We start from the raw sequence: 21,874 nt of genomic DNA, 5'->3' as shown, positions 1-21,874 counted from the left end.
TCCCACAGTGCCAGCTGGCCGGAGTCCACCTACCAGGGAAGAATTTGGAAGCTTTGCCACAGATGCAGGGTGTGTGGGCTGGTGGGATTGGGCTCCACAGAGCTGCATCTTCTATCTGGAAACAGGAGAGAGAAGGCAGCAAGAAACTGACCCTCCTCCCCGAAGATTTAGGAGCATTTTCTTCTCTGACTTCAGAGGTCGCCTGCACTTTTGGAGCCGTCTGCCGGGACAGGGCTGCAGGTGCAAGGAGGGCTGGATGGGGTTGGCAGCGTGAGGCAAAGGCAGATCTCCCGAAGGTGCCCCTCTGACCCAAACCCGCAGGTGTGTCTCTGGGCCTCTGATAACTGAGCTTGGACAGCAGTTCTCAACTGGGGGTGGACATTACTGGATTTGGAGAGGGCTGAGTGGAGTACGGGAAGTTTTGAAAAAGGCACCATCACTATCCTTCTGCATTGAGGAAAATGGAAATCCCAGCAGACTGACCGCAGCTGCAGTGCGAGAGGGAAGCGGGTGAAATCCTAGGGATGGTGGGCCGAGGAAGACCAGCCCTTCTGTGTACCATCCTGGCCTCTCTGTAACGTGGGGATGAGAGGGATGGGGGTGGGTGGGTGAAGAATGGGAGTGGTGTTTTTATTTTTTTAATGTATATGGAAGAGAGGTGTGGGGTTTATAAGTTGAAAAACACCAGGAGATGGCCCTCTTGTCATTCTTGTGACTGTCCTGTCACCAATGGATGGCTCCCCAAGGGCTGACAGGCTTCCCCATGCTTCAGGATCTCTCAGGGCATTAGCCCCACCCCAGGCTCCGTCACTCTGCCTCTACGATTCAACCTCTGCTAGCAGCCCAGGAAACCTTTTAAAGCCTCGGCCAGCAGCCCTGCCATCGCTTCTCATTGCACTTAGGAGGAGGCCCCCAGGGGCCCCAGCTGCTCCCTGGACCTGCACTGGTCTTCCCGGCTGGTCCTGCCCCAGCCTTCGGGTCTCAGCTAAATTGCCACCGCTCTCAGAGGGCGCCCTGCCCACCCTGGCTTAGTGGCCTTCAGCCTTTTCTTCCCATTATCCCTCCCCCTTCCCACCTGGAAAAAGCTCATTTAGACACTTTTCCCCTAACTGCTCCCCCAGGAATGTGAGTACCACAGATAGACCAGATCTCTCTCCCTGTACTGTAGATATCTATACGTACAAGATTATGTAAGATTTTTTGAAAAAATTCAGCTTGCCTCCTTACACGTACATGCCCAGCTGCGGTAGCACCGCCCTCCTGCCCTGCTTTCCCCATTGCACTACCTTTTCTTTGTTTATTTTTGGTGGATCTCCCCACACCGGAATGTAAAGTCCAAGGTAAGAGGGGCCCTGGAGGTTTTGTTCACCGTGTGTCCTCAGCATGACTGATCGCCGGCACTCAGCAAATATAGAAACTCCGCAGAGAGCCTGCTATTTAGAGCCACTCAGCCACCAATCATGGGGAAGCGAGGAGGGAGAGCTGAGAACTCAGGCCCGAGTGGCCGTAGAGGACCCCATAGGGACATGGGGGAGCGGCACTAGGGGTGCCACCCTCTCCCTGTAGCTGTGCGTGATGGGAGGCAGGTGCATAACACACAGAGAAGGGACTGAGGCTATTTCTGCTTTTAGAATACTGATGCGTTTTTTATTAAAGAGGAGAATAAAGCATTTGTAAATATATTTCTCTCACATATACTTCAAAGGCGACGCTGGTCAGCCACTACAGAGCTGGGGGCAGACAGGCCAGAGCTCTTCCCCCACCCTCTCCCTCCACTCCTCCCCCCAGATAACAGAGACACAAGGAGGGCCAGGAGCTGCCCAGCCCAAAGGACAAAAGGTTCCAAGTTGCATGAACGGAAGGACCCAGCTGCCAGCTCGCATCACAGTGCCGCCCGGAGAGCAGGGTGGTGTCTCCAGGGAGGTCGGGCATGTGTGTTAAGAAAACCCCGTACCCATTACAAATAAGTAAGGCATGAAGGTTCCCAATGGGTTCCTGGCACAGAGGCCAGGGCCACCGCCTTCCACTGGACTGTATGGCTCCTCTGATTTCTAGGGTCTCAGGAAGGGCAGCAGAAGGAACCAGAACTGAAGGACTGGCCAGGGCAAGCTGGGGACGTGGGCATCTCTTGAAGGTTGACTCTCTGAAGTCTTAAACCAAAAGATTAAACCCCTAACCCAGCTGGGTCCTCAAAAGCCCCCCCCCCCAAAAGCGGGAGGTTAAAAGCAGGCATTTTATCGGAGGGAGAGAGGGGACACATTTCTTATCCCTGTCCCAATTCAATACTACTCGGTGTGGGGTGAGGATCTGACAGTCCCCAGTGAAGCGGGGGTAGGAGTGGACACTGAGACCACTGGCTGGTGGCACATGCCCAGGACATTCTGGGGACTGCAGATGTGACCTGTGCCAGGGTTGGCCTGTGGGGAGCATGGAATGAATGAGACATCATGGTCCCTGAGATGTGGGCAGGTGAAGAGAGGGGAGGCAGAAGCCAAGCTTGGTGAGTGGGAGGCAGTGTACAGAGATGGGGGCTCCCACCGCCCCAGCCCCTGGAAGGCTTAACAGCCCCAGCAGGCGTGTCTGGGTTGGACCTGGAGGGGCTGGCTCTGAGGGAAATGGTGCACGGCTCTGCCAGGGGCTCCCTCTTCCCCTCCTCTGATTGGCTACAGATCTGCTGTGAGCTGAGGGTCTCCGGGGAGAAGCCTGGCCTTGGCAGGGCTGGATCAGGGGGCACTCGGGCCTGGCTGAGGCCTCCTGCTCTGCAAGGCAGGGGCCGTCTCTGACCTGGTCAGGACCCCGGGTTGGGGCAGCTGGTGCTAAGGAAACGTGGGAGCATCACAGCTGGGGAGAAGCAGTGGGTGGTCCAGGAGACCCCTGAAACCTGAAACAGTGGCTCTGGGGTCCCCTTTCAAGTGTTTCCAGTTGTGGCGAGGGGTCAAGGAGACCTCTAATGGCAAATCTCTCAGAAAAAACAAACTTTGGAAAAAATTTAAAAAGCCAAATAATCCAGAAAGGCCTGCAGAAGCCTGGCCACCAATCTGAGGGTGAGGCCCAGGGTCAGCAAGCCGGGGGCTGGGAGAGCATGGGGATCCTGGGGGGAGTGGGGACATTTGGCTTTGAAACTCTGAGCTGCGCCTTTGGGCTGATGCAGGTGGCCAAGGGCTCTTGGGAGGCAGGACAGGTTGGCCGCCTCCCACATCATCAGGGAACGTGCTGTGCTCCCAGATCAGAGGGACCCATGTCTCATGCGCCTCTGGAGCAGCCGCGTGCTGTGATGTATTGCTGCTAAAGGCTCTCCCTCACCAGAGGATGCGCGGTCCAAGCATGCAGGCCAGGAAAGGGTCACTTGCTGCTGTGCGTCTTGACTTTGGTGGCATTGATGTCAGCCTTGGTCTTCTGGATCCTGGAGAAGATCTCCTTGAAGAGAGCCTTGTATTCGGGCTGGCTCTGCTCCAGCCGCTTGTCCACGGCCTCCACGTGCTGGCTCAGGCTTTTCTCCCCGGCCTTGGCCTCCCCCTGGCCCTCCTCGCCCCCCCGCAGGTCCCTCCACGAGCTGTCGCGGGAGATGGGCCTCGAGGTCTGCACGCCGGCATGCCGCACGCCCGCCCCGTGCTGCCGGCACTTGCTCAGCAGCTCCTCATACTTCTCGAGCAGCGCGTGGTACTGCTCGTCCACCTCGCGCAGGATGGACATGCCCCGCTTGCGCACGCTGTTGGCGTGCAGCGTCAGGTTGCCCGCATGCCGACTGGCCGGGTCTTTGGCCACGATGGCGTTGAGGGCCGTGTCGCTGCAACTCTTGCGCACTGCGTGACCCGGGGAGGCGGCTGGCGAGGGGACACCGTCCTGGGCACCTGGGTCCTCCCCGCGGCCCGGTTGGGGGTCGTCGGCCTCAGGGGCCTGGGTGAGGGGCGCCAGCAGAGCCTCAGCCAGCTGGTCCTCCCGCCCCAGCAGGTAGGTCTTGGCCTGCTTCATCTGCTGCAGCTCCAGCAGCTCGGCCTCCAGCTCCTGCACGCGCAGGCGGCAGGCCTCCATGTCGCACAGCTGCCGCTCGAGCTCCGAGTACTCCTGCAGCACCGCCGTGTACTCGCGCTCCGCGCGCTCCTTGCGCTGCCGCTCCTGGCTCACCTGGGAGCGCAGCGCCCCCACCAGGGTCTGCAGCCGCTCGTTCTCCTGCTCCAGGGGCCGCGGGCCCAGCTCCAGGGAGGAACTGTGGAGGCGGAAGGCATCTTTGCACCTGGCGGGGAGAGGGGGTAGGCGGCAGGGGGCAGGGGGCGGGGCAGAGGTCATGGCCAGGGCCCCACAGCCCAGCCTCGGTCCTTACAAATCTCTTGTGCACTGGGCTGGAGTTCCGTTTGCCCCTCCCCATCCACTCTCCACCCTTCATCCTTCACCCTTCTCCCTTCTCCCTTCTCCCCTGCTCTCTGCCGGGGAGGCTGACCACCAACTGCGGCCCCAGCCAGGTCTTCTCACTCCAGAGCTCAGCCTGTGGGAGGCACTGGGAGGCGGGAGGGGCAGAGGGAGGCTGCGGGTACGTCCTCCCTGGGTTCTCTCCATGGTCACTGCCGGCGCAGCCTTTTCTCTTCCCCTTGCCCCTTGCCTAGGGCTGGGAACAGCTCCCCTGTCTGCTGCAGCCTCGGGCACTGTAGTGTCCCCGTGGTTTCCCTACTCCTTGCCCACACCTCTTCTTTATTAACTTCTCTGTTCCTCTGTGTGAGGCACTATTTCCTACCAGGACTCTTACTGAAACACCCACTAAATATGTGATAGGTATTCTTACCTTATTAAGTGTAACAGTTGTCAGGTCTTAGATTTGATGGAAATTGAAAAGTACAGTGGTTGACCCCTCCTGGGTTAGAATTCTGGCTGTGCCTCTTACTAAACAAGTGACCTTGGGTAAGACACATAACCTCTGAGCTTCAATTTTCTCATCTGGGTAGTGGGCATAACAAAACACCCCTCGCAGTGTTGCAATGAGAATTAAATCAGCACTCAGTAAATGCCAGCAGCTATGACTGTCATTAGGAACAGGACTAGCTTCTCTCATGGCCTGGACGATGCACCATCTTGTTCCCACCTGCTGCCTCTCCCCTGCCCTGGCTGGCAGCCCTGGGGACTCAGAGACACAGAGTAGTGCCCTCACCTACCGGGGGCTGGTGCACAGCTCCTTGAGGCAGGGGAAGGTGTGGATGGTACGCCTGCGTTCCCGTTTCTCCCGGAGCACTCGCAGCTGCTCCAGGCCCCTCAGCTGCTCCACCTGGGCCTGCAGCTCCTCCACCTGGGCCTGCAGGCGCTCAATGGTCTCCGTCAGCCTGGGGGGTGGGGTGGGGCGGGGCAGGGGACATGCAAGGGAGAGGTTTTAAGGGGAGAGGGCCAGCCCACCTTACTGCGCTATGGCTCCCTGCTGATGGAGGGATGTGGGGTAGGAGACAGGCAGGAACCCTGGAGCTGTGCTGCCTAGCCCGGGGGTCAGACGGGGAACTCTGTGCATGCCTAAGGATCCACTCTTCTTCCATACCTCCCAGGTCAAGCCGATCACTCCTCCTCTCTGCCACCTCAGTTCCTTGTACACTTCTCTATCACTTATCATCCTGCACTGAAATAGAATATTTACACGCCTGCCTTCTCTCCCAAGCTGTGAGCTCCCAGTGGTGGGACAGCATCTTTGTATCTCCACCATTGTATCCTCAGTGTCTAAAACAGAGCCTGCAGGAGTTTGAGACCAGCCTGGGCAATATAGCAGGACCCCATCTCTACAAAAAACTTTAAAAATCAGCCGGGCATGGTAGCACGTGCCTGTATCCTAGCTACCTGGGAGGCTGAAACAGGAGGATTGATTGAGCCCAGGAGTTGGAGGCTGCAGCGAGCTATGATCATGCCACTACACTCCAGCATGGGTAACAGAATAAGAGCCTGTCTAAAAATGAAATTAAAAATTGAAAAATAAAACAGACCCTGGTGCACAGTTGATGCTTAAAGAAGGGTTGTGGCCTAAATGTTAAACCATGAAAAATCGACAAGGGCAAACTCACTGTCATCCTAGGTTTTTAGGGAGAAGTGCATGAGTCATACCCACAAGTCCGTAGACCCATGTGCACACCCAGCCCTGGGCCTCTCGCTCATCCGCTCCCCAGCCCTCAGCCGGGCCCTCACCCATGGATCTTCTGCTGAGCAGCCTTGCTCTCCAGCACCAGCCTCTGGTTGGTCAGCTCCAGGTCTCGGGCTGTCAGGTCCAACTGCTCGTACACTTTGGCATGCTGCTCGTTCACATGCCGCAGAGTATCCAGCTGCTTGGTCAGGTACTGGGGGCCAGGGGGCAATGAATAACCTTTTAGAATGGGGTAGGGGCAAATGTCTCTGTCTGGGCCCTACTCCCACTTCTAAGGACAGGTTTGCTTTGAAATATTTGTCTTCAGCTGATTGAGGGGTAAAGACAGTAAAATAGGGCTGCCTGGGATAGTTGTGCAGGTAGTGAACTGTGCAAGGCTGTTGAGCCAAGGTTGTATCGCTAAGTGAGTGCCTTTTTCTAAGTTTCACAAAGGCACATGTGGGCCAAGGGGCCTCTGATGGGTGGGGCAAGTACATACAGGGCCTGCATGGCCCCTCACCTCGATCTCCTGCACTTGTTCCTCGTTGGTGGAGTACATCTGCTGCAGGGACTCCTCCAGCTCCTTGTTCCTCTCCAGCAGAGTCTTCCCCAGCTCCGCAGCCAGGTGTAAGTCTGTGGGGAGGGATGAGAGGGTGAGAGAAACATGAGCAGCATGAGAACAAAGACAGAGGACCCCCATTAATGTTCAGAGAATCCACTGTGGCGGGGGGCGGGGGGGGGCTAGGCAACCAAGACACAGGGAGCCTTGAGGCCTGGGAGGGGATGTAAGCCAGGAGCTAAGCCTATGCATTGACTGTCACTTCTGGTCCTTTCCTGACCCTCCCAGAGCTTGCTCCCCCTTTCCTTTAAGTCTGTGCTTAAATGTCACATTTTCCAGGGGGTCTTTCCCTAACCACTTGATTCAAATTTGCAACTTCCACTGCCCTGCACTCTTTCCCCCCAATAATTTTTCTCCTTAGCACTTAGCACCATCTAACTTACCAAACATGTTACTCATTTATCTTGTTCATCTCCCCGAACTAATTGTGAGCTCATGGCACAGGGATTTTTTTTTTTTTTTAGAAATAGCATCTCACTATGTTGCCCAGGCTGAATTACAGTGGCCATTCATAGATGTGACTATGGTTCACTGCAGCCTTGAGCTCCTGGGTTCGAGTGATCCTCCAGCTTCAGCCTCCCAAGTAGCTGGGACTACAAGCATTTGCCATGGCACCTGGCTGGGGCATGGATTTTTATCTGTTTTGTTCACTGGTATCCTCAGTGCCTAGGGCACTACCTGGCACAGAATCAGTGCATAATAAATAAATCTTTTTTGAAAGAATGAGTGGAATGTGGTAAGAGCATCCACAGACATAGGAGCAAAGTGCCCTAGGATGAGAGGTAAGGGAGGGCTTCACTCTTCCTGGGGGTGATGGGAAGCTCAGACAAATGGGCAGCCTTCATGTTGGGCTTGGAAGGGTGAATAGGAGCTCACTAAGAGGCAGAGAGGGCAGAAGGGCTTGCTGAGTATTAGAATTAGATGAGGATTCAGAACTCTTTCGCCCAACTTCTTCATTTGATGGATGACAGGCAGGAGAGTGAAGAGTGACTAGCCCAAGGCCACCATTTGGTTTATGGCCATTCTGGGAGTAGAATTCAGGTATCCTTACCCCAGTTGGGTACCATTCCATACTAGTAATACATGCTCTTTTCTCAAACCTTCTACTTTCCTTGGGTGGCAAAACTATCCTCCTCCAATAGCCCTAGTTCTTGTAACTTGTAGGACTGGAACCTCCCCTCCCACACCCTAGCAAAAAGTAAATGAGCACCCATCAGAGAGGCTGGGAGAGAATCTGTCCAGTTTTTAGGGGATGTTGGGGGTGGTGGGGGAAGAGGTTAGAAGGAAGTGGAGGCACTGAAATCGCTAAAACTTCTCTTTGTAGGTCTGACTTGTGCGATGGTACCTAGATTTTGGAATAGATACAACCCCTAGCACTATGCATATACATATTAAATATATTTATTATTCCCTTCATTTCTAAAAAGAGTCAGGCAGGGTGATAAGAGATCCTTAGAGCAAGCTCAGGCCAAGTTTCACAAGGCTGGGTTCTTAATTATTTATTGGTTTATTGAGACAGGGTCTCACTTCGTCATTCAGGCTAGTGTGCAATGGCACAATCATAGCTCACTGCAGCCTCGAACTCCTAGGCTCAAGCCATCCTCCTGCTTCAGCCTCTAGAGTAGCTGGGACTACAGGCATGTGCCACTGTGCCTGGCTGATTTTTTTAAATTTTTTGTAGAGATGGGGTCTTGCTATGGTTGCTCAGCCTGGTCTTGAATTCCTGGCCTCAAGCAATCCTCCCGCCTTGGCCTCCCAGAATGCTGTGATTATAGCTAACTAGCTTTAATGTTTTTCTTAAGGCATGCGTGATTTTTTTAAAAAGTACATAAAGGTTAAAAAGCAATGATAAAAAAATTACTGGAAACTATACCTCCTAAACAATCTTAGATCTATAGTTGGGAATTCCAGAAACAAATGGACATGGCCTGAAATGGTTATGAAAGAATAATGTCATTCACAAGTAATTAAAATTACACTCTATGTATGTGGCCTGGGACGAGGGGAGAAACGGAGTAGAAGAAAGAAAAGGAAATATACCACCTAGAGAAAGATGCTGTTAACATTTGGTGGCCATCCTTCCAAACAGTTCTCTGTGCTCTAAACACCTATAGATATAATTTTGTGTAAACAGAGTCATATTTTACTGTACCTGCATTTATCAATACGCCATGGGTAGCTTTTTGTGTCAACATAAATCTATATGATCATTTTTAGTGGATGTAGAATATTCTATTGTATACAGGTGTCCATATAACTGTCCCTAAATAGAACTTAGTGTTGGACCTTTAGGGTGTCTTTCAATTTTTTCTCTATTAAAAACGAAACTGTAATTAACTTCATTGTACAAAACATTTGTGCGAATCATTGCCTATTTCCTTAGGTCTCTTTCCTGGAAACAGAATCACTGGGACAAAGGGTAGGCCTTTTTGATTTATTCTGCCAAAAGACTGTCCAGGAAAGCATTGGTCTTTTTCACTTTATGAAGCTGTTTCTTAAACAGCTCTCAATCTAGGCTGGCGGTGTAAATCCAGATCAAGATCCATAAAGACGGCTCCGCTGGGGCCAGTATGATGTGGTCCAGGGATTCAGCTCTTTCCCTTTTTACACATACTGATAGTTCTAGGGTCCCCAGAGGATGGATGGGCTCTGTACTCCCTCTGGGCAAGCTTCCTAAATACAGTTGTTTCGGCTGAGAGCTTTGCTACGCATCGGACAGGTCTGGGGTGGCGGTCTTCCTCTCAGACAAGCGCTGAGGGCGGTGACTCTTGGTGGGCAGTCTGGGGCAGAGCCTCGGGCTTTCTTTCAGCCAAGCTGGGGGCAGGACTGAGTCACCTCTGAAAGCCAGAGGGGACTGACCAGCCACCAGGCCTGGACAAAAGGCCAAGCTGCCTGACAGGAACAAACCCAGAGACTGCCCTGACACACAGAGGTGAGGTTTGCAAGAGCCAGAGTGGAGCCTCCAGGCTGGGCCTAAGCCAGAGGAGGGCCTCGTGCCCAGATGCCATCCGGAGCAGGAGTGCAAAGCTGCTATCTTAGTGCAAGGTCGCCACAACTTAGCCTGCAAAAACGAAAGCAGCTTCCCCAAACACCTACCTCAGCCGTTAAAAAAAACTAAATTATATATCACAGGTAACCTTTAGCCTTGAGCAATTAGCTTTCTGATGAGGACGCCAAGAAAATCTAGTTACCTAAAATAAACCTAGTAAGAGAATGAGGACACTTGCTGTAGGAATTTAACTATAAGGTGGGAAAGTCTGGAGGTGTCTACAAAGTGTGAAGTTGGATGTTAAGATCGTTGAGCTACAACCCTGTGTTAGGTTGTGCTTAGCAGTAACTGGAGAGTGCAGCAAGACCGCCCACGGTTCGTGATGACAGCGCCACGCCATCTTCCCAGTTTCCCTAATGGGATGGTGAGCATTCAGCTCGTCCCCAAACAGGATCCAGTAGTTCAGATATAAATGAGAAGGAACACCCTGCTAAATGTTTCCCCCTTGGAAACTGTTAGGTGGTCTGTGAAGAGGCCACCGCTACTGATTCCTCCCCCTGCAGAGGCATCAGGGGATGCACTTCACGTGGTGGTCTGCGTGGAGCTCCTGCAGCTTAACTAGAGTCCAAGGCCACAGAGGGGGAGGGAGGAGAGGCCCAGTGCAATGCAACATCATGCCCTCCTTCTAGGTAAGTGTCTGGGCTGTGTGTATACTCCTAACCCTGGCAGGCCCCGCGGTATATACCACACTATAAACCAGGGACATTGAAGGTTGCCCTTCGAAGGCAGAGAATGTGACCTGGGCCGCCTAGAGACTCGGGGATGGGGAGGAAGGGAAGACACAGTAGAAGCTGTTTTGGGGTGGAGGGGCAGGAGCTCAGACGTTTCAGGGAAACTGGATCACAGTGCAAGCTAAGCTGGCCACAGCTGCCAGAGGGATCACGGGAAGTGGAGAAGCTGCAGTGCGGGGGGCTGAGAGCAGTCAAGTGCTAGGGGGAGGATGCCACCTAGCTGAGAGCTGCTGGCTGGTGCCCGCTCCAGGCTGGGGAGGGAGGCCTGGGAGCAGAAGGGGGAGCTGGCAAGGCAGGAAGTAGAAGCGGAGTAACTAAACAGCCCGCCCCCGCCAGATTAATGGTCACACTGCACCAAGCCAGGGAAGGTACGGAGTCTGGGCTGGCACCTCCCCTGCCTGGACAACGGGGCTTTCTGGGGTCTCCTTCAGTGGGCTTTAGTGGTTTTATGTGAAGCATGTCCCAGAGGCCTGAGAAGGGATGGCTGAGGAGCTGAGGGGACATCTTTGAAGAGAAACCTCGAAATCCCATGGCACCTCACTGGCTGGGCTATGACAGACTGCAGAGCAAAAGGACGGGAAAGGGATGGAGTCCGCACAGGGAAGTGGAGACAAAGGTAGGGAAGTGGGTTCCAGGCGGAGGATGCGAGTTACCACCTGGCCACCTGGCCAGGCTGTCATCTCCCACCCCTAGCTTCCAGGGCACGATTGTCAAGAACTCTGGGTCTCCAGAATCAGGGTCAGGTCACCTTTGGGGTAACCTGTGGGGAGGAAGGAGCTCCCTGCACTGCCGTGTCACAGCTCTCCTAAGGCTGAGGACACAGGTCAGCCTAGGCAGGGCAGGAGTGGTGGGTCCCAGGACTCAAATCTGTGACTCAGCAGCCATCTCTCAGCCTGGAAAGAGGTACCCACAGGGCCTGTCACGCCTGGCTCAAGGTGGGGGAGGGAGGTGGGCAGAGAGAGAGTGTTAGTGCTTAATAATTAATGGCTTTTTCTACTTTTACAGGTGCTTGTGGCAGTGGGCACAGAGAACACAGTGAAAATCTAGGACCTCACATGTCCCGACTGCTCCCCTCCACCGGGACAGAGCAGCAAAGTCAAACAGGATCTCTATGGCCAAGCTACTAGAAAGTGAAGTTGGGACCTACCCTTGGGACAGGGGGAAACAGACATGGAGGGGAGACCAGGTGGCTACAGGAAAAAACCACTTCCTGGACCACTCAGGACAACCAGGCAGCACAGGGGCAGATGAGAATTTGGGGATTAGGTGTTGGGAAGGGGGACACAACAGCCACCTGATCACCAGTGTAGCTGGACTTTGGTCCCAGCTCCATCCTACCATCCAGGTCCCCATGCCTGGCCCCCAGAGGCAGAGTAGGGGGTGGGCACATGGGGGTGGTGCCTCAGTAACTGTGCCTGGGACTCCCTCCAGCCTCCCACCGCCTATGCCTACTTTCCAGTCTTCTTGTGTCCCTTCATGTCTTGGTACAAGTGTCCCTTCCCCTGAAATGCCTGCCTGCTCCCCTCCTTCTTTCCTTCCTCCCTCTGCCTGGGGAGCCCCTCTCTGCCTTGCAGCTCAAAGGGGCCTCTGCATACCCCTGAGTCTCTGTTCTCACTGTGGCGGGGAGGAGAGCTGCAGAACCCCTCACACTCTGACACATTGTCAGTTTCATCCCATTTCTGTTTCTTCTGACGTAATGCAGAGTCCCTTGAGTGTAGAAATTATGTTCCCAGGCTCAGCACAGAATGTGGCCCATGGCAAGCAGACATCTGGTTTTTGGCAGAAAGTTCCAGTTTCTTCTGAGATTGTCTCATTTCTGGTTTCCCTCCTTGTTCCTGGGCTCTGGCTACCACTGGGGATGCTGGGCCAGGCTGACTGCTGCAGACCAGCAGGGCCCATCTCTCACCCAGCCCCAGAGCATGGCCACCCAGCCCAGCTGGAACCTCAGATACCTCTCCCTCTTGAGAAGCTGCACATCTCCCACCTCTACTCCCACCTCTGGGCCAGGCACAGTGTCAAAGCCTGTCTTAGGGGTGCAGGGATTAAATGAGACAGCAACAATATTAGCATCTGCCTCCCTGAGGGCCATCTTCCCAAGAACTCAGCTTCCAATCTTTCCTTCTAAGCCTGCTTCTTCCAGGAAGCCCTCCCCACTGCTTCCTGTGCCCATAATGCTGTAGTTTAGTTACAAGCCCACCTCCTTCACCTGCCGGGGTACACCTTGAGGGTCAGGGCTGTAACTATTACCAGCCCCCAAGACGGTGCCTGGTACTAAGTGGAGCCTGATAGGTGTTTGTGGAAAAGTTTTGGTGTTAATGCCCAGAATGGGGGAGGGGGTTGCGAGAGTCAGTGCAGGGCATCTCACTCCAGGCAGCAGGGCTGAGGCTAGAGTCCAGGGCATAGACCATGGCAGGGTCTAGCCCAGCACTGCCAGTCCCACACTGGTCCCCCAGAGGCTCTGATTAACTCACAGTCCTGAGCACAAGCACAGAGCCTCATCTGCCAGTGAATCTCAGCTGCATGGGGAAGTGGGTCAGGGCCAGGAAATAAAGGCTCTGGGATCTGGGGAGATGTCTCTTACACTAGAGCAAAGCCATTTATCTGGGGACCAGGGTGTGAGCACACCAGAGCAGGGCTTGATGGCACAAACTGCGCCAGACTTGTATCCATACCTCTCCAACGCCCCCAGGCTTGTTGTCGACTTTGGGAAGGTCACTTTCCCTCAACATGGTTCCTGACCGCCAGCCCAGCGGCTCTGACCATTCAAGAATGAGGCATCTTGTGGGAGGAGAGGGAGGATTTGACTTCACTCCCACTGGCCTCCTCCTCCTTCCTGTCCCAATAGCCCCGCCCCCTACTCCCAGTGATGTCACTTAGGCCACCTCATCATCAGCATCTAACCCCCTTCCAGTCGCCCTTTCTGCCCTGAAATGGGGCTGGGGGGGCTGGGGGGTGGCTCTCTCTTTACTGGGGTCTAATTTGGCACACTGTCCGGAATCCCCACATCCAATGCCCTTCAAACCACGAGCCATTTGGAAGGGGGCCCGGGAAGGGAAGGGCTAGGACTTCTCCCTGGTGAAGGCTGGTTGGAGACTCCGCTTTCGGCTTCTTAACCAGCATGGTCCCTGAACCACTCTTGCCTGGGTGGGAAGCGAGTTGGGGAAACTTTCTGGGAGTCTTAGAGCTCATAAATCCTGGCAGGGACGGGTGCTGCTGCGTTTGGAATGAGATAATTTCCCTCTACACACATACAACCCTTCCAGCAAAACATAGCGAGCGAGCCATCTCCCTGCCTCCAGAGACTCCCCGCCAGTACTCAGAGTCCCTAACAATGCCAGGGGCAGCCGGGCAGGTGCTGCCTCTAGGATGGGGTGGGCGAGCTGGATGACTGATGCTCTGTCGTCCGGGGAAATAGGAAGGCCGCCCCCCACTTTTGCAGGTCTCTGCCCGTCCGGGCCGCGGCTTCCCGTGCAGCGCCCCCTCTCTCCAAGTCCCTGTTCTCTAAAGGCATCACTCCTCGGTGTCGGGCGCGCCTGGTCCAGCCCAGCCCTTCCCGGGTGATGCCGCCCAACAATGGAGTAACGGACAGGGGTCGCGGGGCGCACCCCGCTTTCCTGCCCTGGTCACCCCGGCGCTCACCCTGCTCCAGGTCCTGCTGGTCGTACCAGGGCTCCTCTTCCTCTGCGGAGAAGTCCTCCATCCCGGCGGCTCTCCGCATGGCCCGCGGGCGGCGGGCGGGTGCTGCGGCGGCGCGGCTCAGGGCCGGGGCTCGGGGCCCGGGACAATGCGACGGAGGCGGGCCGGGCCTCCCGCGTCGCGGACTCCGGCTGCAGCGCCCCAGCTCGCGCCGCGCCCCTTCGCCATCGGCCGCCGGCCGGGAGCCCACGCGGGGCCTGGCGCGCCCCCGCGGTATGGCCGGGCGGGGGTCCCGCGGAGCCCCGGGCGCCGGGCGGCGGCTGCACAAAGAGCGGAGGGGTGGGGACGGCGGCCGGGACGGCGGCAGGGAGGGCCCGGGCTCGCAGGCAGGTCTGGGGCGCTAGGAGCGCGCGGGTGCCACGACGGGCGCCCCCTGCCCGGCTCTGGCTCGCGCTGCCCCCGGCCCACCCGGCGACACCGGGAGCCGCCGCCGCATCTTGGCCGGGCCCGCCTGCCGTCTCCAGAGCTCCACTCCGCAGGGTGGGGCCGGCCGCCGGCGGCCAATCAGGAGGCGTATGCAAAGATGGAGGCGGGGCCTGGGCGGGACCCTCCCTGCGCCCTGCTCTGGGAATCGCTGGATCCAACCCGCCGTCGCCCTTCCCTGCAAGCCCGACTCCTTCAGTTAGGTCTCGCTACCTGAAATTATTTTATTTTGTTTACTTGTTGTCATCTCTCTGGATCTCCTGAAAGCAAGGATTTTGTCTTTTTCACGGCTAGCTCCTCAGCTCCTGGAACAGGCTGACCCATTGATATCGTCTATGGACATTTTTGAATTAATGAATATTAATTTACAATTATCTTTAAGAAGTTGACTATTTGAATGCCTGTGGCCGAAAACTGCTGGCCAAGAGTGGCGAAGTTTGAGGATGTGTTACCTGTATTCTGTGCCTTTCTCTTTAAGGTTCTGTTTCCCCCTCCTTTGGACCTATACCTATACCCAATTATACTCATTAAAACCATACACGGTTTCACCTATCCAAGCAGTCTTTCCTTAAAGGAGTTTTCAGACTCAAGCATTCATGTAACTCATTTTTATGAGGACTCACCATATGCTGGTACTGTTGAGGTATTCCCAGTATATCCAACTCCGAATACATGTTGCAATATACCTACTAAAAGACTTGCATAAAATATAAAAAGAACACCTGCAGATCCATAAGTAAAAGGCACCCAAACCAGTAGAAAAGTGGATAACAAGACTTAACCAGGCAATTCACGAGAAAGGATGTCCAAATGATCCAATAAACATGTAACAAGGTACTCAACTTCTTTAGTCATAAGAGAAATGCAAGTTAAAACCACAAGAGTTACCACTACCCACTTACCTGAGTGGCTTTAAAAAAAAGACAGACAATACCTAGTGTTGGCAAGAGTGTTGAGCAACTGAAACTATTTCACACTACTGGTGGGAATATACATCAGGGCGACCACCTTAGAAACCTGCTTGATAATATCCATGAAAGCTGAACACAGGCTGCTGTCACAGGTTGTGTTTCCAGGTGGTTGATCCGGAGATGGAGAGGGACGTGCAGGAAGTTGATCAGGGCATGCTTGCGGGATCAACATCTGAAGAAAAGGGAAGGCAGCAGGGTTGGAGACAGGGAGAAGCTGGGTTGGGATGTCGCTTCTGCGAAAGCCTCCTCTGACCCTTGAAGAGCTTTGAATCTAGGGCGACCCATCAAAATAATTCTGAGTGTCAGCAGGGGAAGGGACTTACATGTCCACTCACCTCCATATATCAACCAGTCATTCAAGCTGCCCCCGGGAAACGTGTGTGACCTCAGCCAAAGGAGCTCTTTTCAGCTGAGGCCTGGCAGCTGGGACTGCCAGCCAGCAGCAGCTGGGAGACTAGGTCCTTCTGTCCTGAAGGAGAGTCAGGGATGCATCACACCAGCTACCATATATGCATACCCTATAACCCAGCAATTCTATTCCTGTATACGTGCAACAGAAATACATACACAATGTTAGCCAAAAGACAGGTACAAGAATGTTCTTAGCAGCACTATTCATAATAGTCCACACTGTAAACAACTCAAATGTCCGTCAGCAGTTGATAAATAAAATGTGGAATGTTTGTGTAATGGAATATTACATAGTACAAATAAAATGTTGAGTGAAAGATGCTAGATGCAAAGAGTAAATACTCATATTCATTTCTCACTGATTCTGTAACAAATGACCCCACATTTATGGCTTGAAACAGCATAAATTTATTATCTTACAATTCTGTAGCTTAGAAGTCTGACACGGATCCCACTGGCTAAAGTCAAAGCACTGGCAGAGCTGCATTCCTTCTGGAGGCTCCAGGGGAGAATCTGTTTCCTTGTCTCTTCCACCTTCTAGAGGCTGCCCGCATTCATTGGCTCACGGCCCCTTCCTCCATTTTTCAAAGCCAGCTACAGAAGGTGGAGTCTTTCTCATAGCACATCACTTTGACCTCTTCTGCCTCCCTCTTGCCTACACTTGATATTACACTGGGCCCACCGAATAATCCAGAAAATCTCCCTATCTCAAGGTCCTCAATTTAATCACATCTACAAAGTCCCTTATGCTGTGCAAGATAACATATTCAGAGATTCTGGGGATTAGGACATGGATATCTTTGGGGGTCATGATTCTGCCTATTGCAATACAGTATGATTCCACTTTTACAAAGTTCAAAACTAGCAAAACTAATCAGGATAATGTTTGGCTTCAGGAAGATATGGGGAACTCTAAGGGGTTGGGAGTGGTGTTGTTTTTAAATTAATTTTTAATTTAAAAAAAATTTAAAAGCCTGGGTGCAGTGGCTCATGCCTGTAGTCCTAGCACTCTGGAAGCTGAAACAGGAGGATTGCTTGAGGTCAGGAGTTTGAGACCAGCCCTGAGCAAGAGCAAGACCCCTGTCTCTATGAAAAATAGAAAAATTAGCCAGATGTAGTGATGTGTGCCTGTATTCCCAGCTACTTGGGAGGCTGAGACAGGAGGATCACTTGAGCCCAGGAGTTTGAGGTTGCAGTGAACAATGATGACTCTAGCCCTGGTGACAGGGTGAAACCTTGAAACCTTGTCTCAAAAAAAAAATTTTTTTTTTACTGTGATAAAATACACGTAACATAAAAAAGGTATTTTTTTCCTAAGTGGACAGAGTAAATCGACATTTACTAGGTTAACCATCTTATTAAGTGTACAGTTCACTTGTATTAAATACATTCATAATGCAGTACAACTGTCACCAATATCCATCTCCATAACTCTTTTCATCTTGTAAAACTGAAACTCTGTACCCATTAAACAATAACTCCACATTTGGGAGAATTTTATTTCCTTATCTGGGTGCTAGATACATAGATGTGTTCACTTTGTGAAAACTCATCTACTAGAACACTTAAGATGTGTGTACTTTCCTGAAGATATATTATACTTTAATAAAAAATTTACTTAAGAAAAATAGCCACCCTATGGCTGAGACTCAGGCTGTCTCTGCTCTTGTGTAGCTTTTATTCTAGTGGGGAGACATAATGAATTATTACAAATTGCAATATTCGGGGAGAGAGAGAGAGAGAGAGTGAGTTTGGGGAACGGTTTAGATTTAGCATTCAAGAGAAGCATTCTGAGATGTCTCAGAAGGTGACATCTAAGCTAAACCGAAAGGATGAGACAGCAGCAGCCAAGCCAGGCTCTGGGGGGAGAGTGCTCCAGGCACAGGAGACAGCAAGGTCAAAGGCCCTGAAGCAGGAAAGAGCTTGACAGATTTTCGGAAAGGAGCAAAGTGGAGAGAGGAGAGATGAGATTAACTCTTTAGGGCCGTGGGAAGGGGTTGAGATATTTTTTCCTAAGTGGACAAAGTGAATCAACAAAAGGCTTTTATTTTCATTTGTAAAATACCACTCTGCTAGTTTCAGAGTATGGAATGAAAGAGGAGCAAGAAGACAAATTTGGAGGCTTCTGCAATAGTCTAGAAGGATGGTAACAGTGGCATGGGCAAGGCTGTAGCAGTGGGGATGGAGAGAGATGAGAAATATCTGGGGTTAGAACTGACAGACATGCAGATGAATTGACTGGGAATCAGAGGGACATCTTAGATTTATTAATAGCTCTAGTCACTGGGCAATGATGATACCATTTATTGAGATGTAGACAATTTTGAGTCTAAGCAGATTCGGGGGCTGAGTTCCAGAGGGATCTGGTCAGGGCACCAAGCTCACCTGTAGTCACAGATTCCATCTCTATATCCCCCAACTGTCCAACTGTCCCCCATTTCTTCATTCTGCAGCTCTGTGGGACGGTACTCACAGGGGCCAGGGCTGCCCCAGCGAGCTTAGGAAGTCCTTAGAAGCAAGTAGGGGCTGATGGGCAAAGAGTGGAGGGCCAAGCCCTGGGGAGCGCTACCTCAGTTTCCCCAGCCTAGGCAGCAAGGATGCTCACAGGGCCTCTCTCTTGTTGGAGCAGTTAAAGGCAGCGCCCAAACCTGAAGGTTCACCTTCAACTCTTGCAGCTAAGGATGCTTCAGTGACAACTTAGATGACTCCAACGTTTGAAAAGCATCCAGCTCCTAGGTCATCTTAGCCTTTAGCCTTGACGACACTGGCCATTCCTTCAGCATGCTTCTATTCTAATTCTCTCCTTTTCTGTAGCCACCCTCCTCCTGCCCTGGCCACAGGAGCATTGCCTGGCAGGGATAGGCAGTCCCCATGTCAGCAAGTGGGGACTGGGGATGTGGTGGCATCTTTTTTTCCAGAGTCCAGAGATGTTGGTGGGAGAAGGTGGGATTCTCAATGATGGGCCCACACACTGGGCAGGGTGATTCAGGCTGAATGGCAGTCCCCTGGGTCCCATGAAGCTGGTGTTGGGGGGTGAGCTAAGCTGGGCAACCTATGCTGCCAGAGTGGTGGAGCCTCCCTGTCCCCCTCTGCAGGGCACAGAGGATTGGAGCCCTGGTGACCCTCAGAGTTGTGGGCTGGCTGAGGAGCAGGGTACCTGATGACCTCAGGCCTGTGCTGGGCCCTTGCCGGATTTGGCTCATAGGAACCCCAGGCTAGTGGGGCCACTCCCTAAGCCTTCAGGGCAGATTTAGTGCTTTCTAAATTATTCCATGAGGAGGAAAACCAGATCTGCCTTTCAAGGAGGAAATTCCTCAGCCTCCCAGAGCGACCAGCCAACAAAGCCCTGGGATCCATTTCAGGCCTTTCCCTGTAATTTACTCAAAGCAGGGTGGAGAGCCCTGCCCCAGGAGCAGGAAGTTCACACCACCTGACCTTGGTAACCCCGAGAGCCTGGGACCTCTTCTGTGCCAGGAAACATCTTATGGCGTTCCTTGTTGTGGGCTCTATGCCCCCAAGCCTTGGCGACTGTGATTCCCCTGGGCCGGTTTGACACCCCCGCTGCCGGGAGCGCTTATGCTGCGGGCATCACAGCCTCCTAGAGCTTCCTGGCAACGCCAGTCTGGGCCCTGGGTGGGGGAGCAGGGCACAGACACCAAGCCGGAGGAGCTTTCAGCCACCGCGCGAAGATGGAAAGGCCCTCCCCGCGGGCACCGCTTGGGCGCGGGGGGGGAGGGGACGGTGACGCCACAGCTGGCGCACGGTCTCCACTGCCCACCCCTGCGGATCCTCCACCTCCGCACCCTGTCCAGCCCAGCCCACCGGAAATGACGGCGAGCGCGCGGGCTGCGCTGACGTCGGAGGGTCCCCGCCACTCCTAGTCACACTGTCACGCTGGGGGAGGGGAGGGCGCCCAGCCGCGCCTCCGGGCCCTCGGCGGACCCCACACCCTGCGCATCTTGGATTGAGGTCAAAGGATTAGGCGACACCAGGAAACCTTCCTCGGATCCCCACACTCTTGGAGGCAGCACCTCCCTCCCTGTCCCCAGACGCAGTTATACCAGCGCTGGGAGCACATTCTACCGAATGATCTCTCCCCATCTGTCCCCTCCACCAGTCTGAGGTCAGCGCCTGGCGGGGTAAGGCGCTCGGTACATTCGAGTGAGTGAGGTCATCTGGTCTCCATCCCTCTCTTCCCCCAGGCACCATCTGAGTTTGTTCCAGACAACTGTCTGCTCTGAAAGGGGAATTATTTCAGATTCTCACAGTCTTTGTGGTCAGGAAGTGCCTCCATATGTCCACCTCAAATCCTGCAGTTTAAAACCTCCAGGCCTGTCATCAGTGGATTGACCTTTAGGATGCTTATGCTGACAGTCTCCAGCCTTGCTCCTTTGGTGGCTCCTCATGGTGTGATTGGAGGGTGCGATGAGTTAATGCATGCCGGGTGCTCAGGCCAGTGTTTGCTGTTAGGATCTATTATTATTATTATTATTATTATCATTATAGAAGATTATTACTTGCCATTTTTTTAAGCCTGGAAGATCTATTCCTGGCCCATCACTACCCCTTTTCTGGCAGGGCTCCTGAAGTGGGCTGTGCAGGGTCCTTAGCTTCCTGGCCGGGAGGCAGGTGAAGCCTGCAGCCAAGTTTCAGGCCTTGGGAGCCTTGGAGGAAGAGCCCCTTGGAGAAGTCCCAGGCGCATGTGCCCACTGTGGGCTGCCTGGGCTCCCACTGCCTCTTCATAGCTGCATCACAGCGAGTGGCCCCACTGCATGGGGCAGACTGAGAACTCCTTGAGGGCAGGGACTCCAGCTGGCATGTATATGCCCAGTGCCCAAAGAATGAACAAATGAATGTTCTAAAACCATATTCCTTGGCCCTCCTTCTTCCTCCTTCTCCCCAGAGACCCCCTAACTCCACATTTTCCAGCCCGTCTTGTGCCTTTGTCCCAGGTCAGATCTCCCTGCCCTACTTGCAAAGCCCAGAAAAGAACTAAAAGATGAATCTGAGAAATAGTTGGCCAAAACATGTCATTCCTATTGACTGAAGTGAACTACGACAGTGCCTCCTCCTTCTACGATCACTCAAGCCAGAAACCCAGGAGTTACCTCGTTCATTTATCCAATAAATCCTTGCCGTGTGCTTGGCCCGGTGCTAAGTGCTGAGGATGCAGAGAACAAGACAGACCCAGTCCCTGCTCACACGAAGCTTGAATTTCAGTAAGAGAGACAGAAATAAAACAAATAAAAAGGCAGAAAGATTTTAAATAGTGTTAAAAGTTTTAGGAAACACACCAAGGGCTGAAAGAACAGTGGCTGGGGATGGGAACTCTCTCAGGGAAAGAGGCTTTTTAAGGTAAGACCCCAGAGGATGGGAAAGGGACAGCCATATGTAGAGTGGGAGGAGGGATCTCCCAGGCAGAAGGAACAATGTGTTCAAATATTCCAGGCAGGAAGAGCTTCAGGTTGAGGAAGTGAAGAAAGACCCGTGTGGGTGGAACCCGGGTCAAGAGGGGAGGAGCAGGCACAGGCTGTGCAGGGCCTTGGAGGTTGTTCACCAGGGGCCCTGCTGAGATTGTTCCCAACAAAGGGCTCAGAGGGTTTTTCAGTGGGGGAGTGTTGGGAGCTGCATTTTCAAATTGGGCTGTTCTGCAGACAATTGGGGGGGGTGCAGAGTGGAGGCTGCCATAGGTGGGAGGTGGTGGGACCCTGGCAAAGGTGGGGGCAGTAGACAGACAGTATTTATGTTTGGGTGATAACCCTGTCAGGACCCGGTGATGGACTGGATGTGGGGGTGATGAGGAAAGGTCAAGGGTGACACTGGATTTCTGACTTGAGCACCTGGGAAGTGCCATTTACTGACATGAGACTTGGAGACAAGGTTCAGGAG

General features: G+C 53.4%; 1 protein-coding gene and 1 long non-coding RNA gene across 3 annotated transcripts; both read right to left on the bottom strand.

Annotated features, from left to right (window-relative positions):
• Nucleotides 1-1,618: 1,618 nt before the first annotated feature.
• Nucleotides 1,619-14,619, bottom strand: CDR2L (cerebellar degeneration related protein 2 like). Of its 2 annotated transcripts, none has more exons than XM_045569871.1 (5): nt 14,124-14,619; nt 6,606-6,718; nt 6,151-6,299; nt 5,145-5,309; nt 1,619-4,234 (listed from the first exon to the last, which is right to left on the bottom strand). In XM_045569871.1, the coding sequence occupies exons 1-5, from the start codon at nt 14,200-14,202 to the stop codon at nt 3,343-3,345; spliced, it is 1,398 nt and encodes a 465-aa protein (XP_045425827.1). In that variant the 5' UTR covers nt 14,203-14,619; the 3' UTR covers nt 1,619-3,342. The 2 variants fall into 2 exon arrangements, with proteins under 2 accessions (XP_045425827.1, XP_045425828.1); XM_045569872.1 differs by having other exon boundaries at nt 1,619-4,207; nt 14,124-14,280.
• A 103-nt stretch (nt 14,620-14,722) lies between these two features.
• LOC123650772 lies at nt 14,723-21,446 on the bottom strand. Its single transcript, XR_006739478.1, has 3 exons — nt 21,094-21,446; nt 15,910-16,043; nt 14,723-15,746 (listed from the first exon to the last, which is right to left on the bottom strand). It is a non-coding gene; the product is annotated as an uncharacterized LOC123650772 (long non-coding RNA).
• Between the last annotated feature and the right edge of the window lie 428 nt (nt 21,447-21,874).

Source organism: Lemur catta, chromosome 15 (genome assembly GCF_020740605.2).
Source record: "Lemur catta isolate mLemCat1 chromosome 15, mLemCat1.pri, whole genome shotgun sequence".
Lineage (NCBI taxonomy): Eukaryota > Metazoa > Chordata > Mammalia > Primates > Lemuridae > Lemur > Lemur catta.
This window is presented reverse-complemented; position numbering and strand designations above follow the sequence as displayed.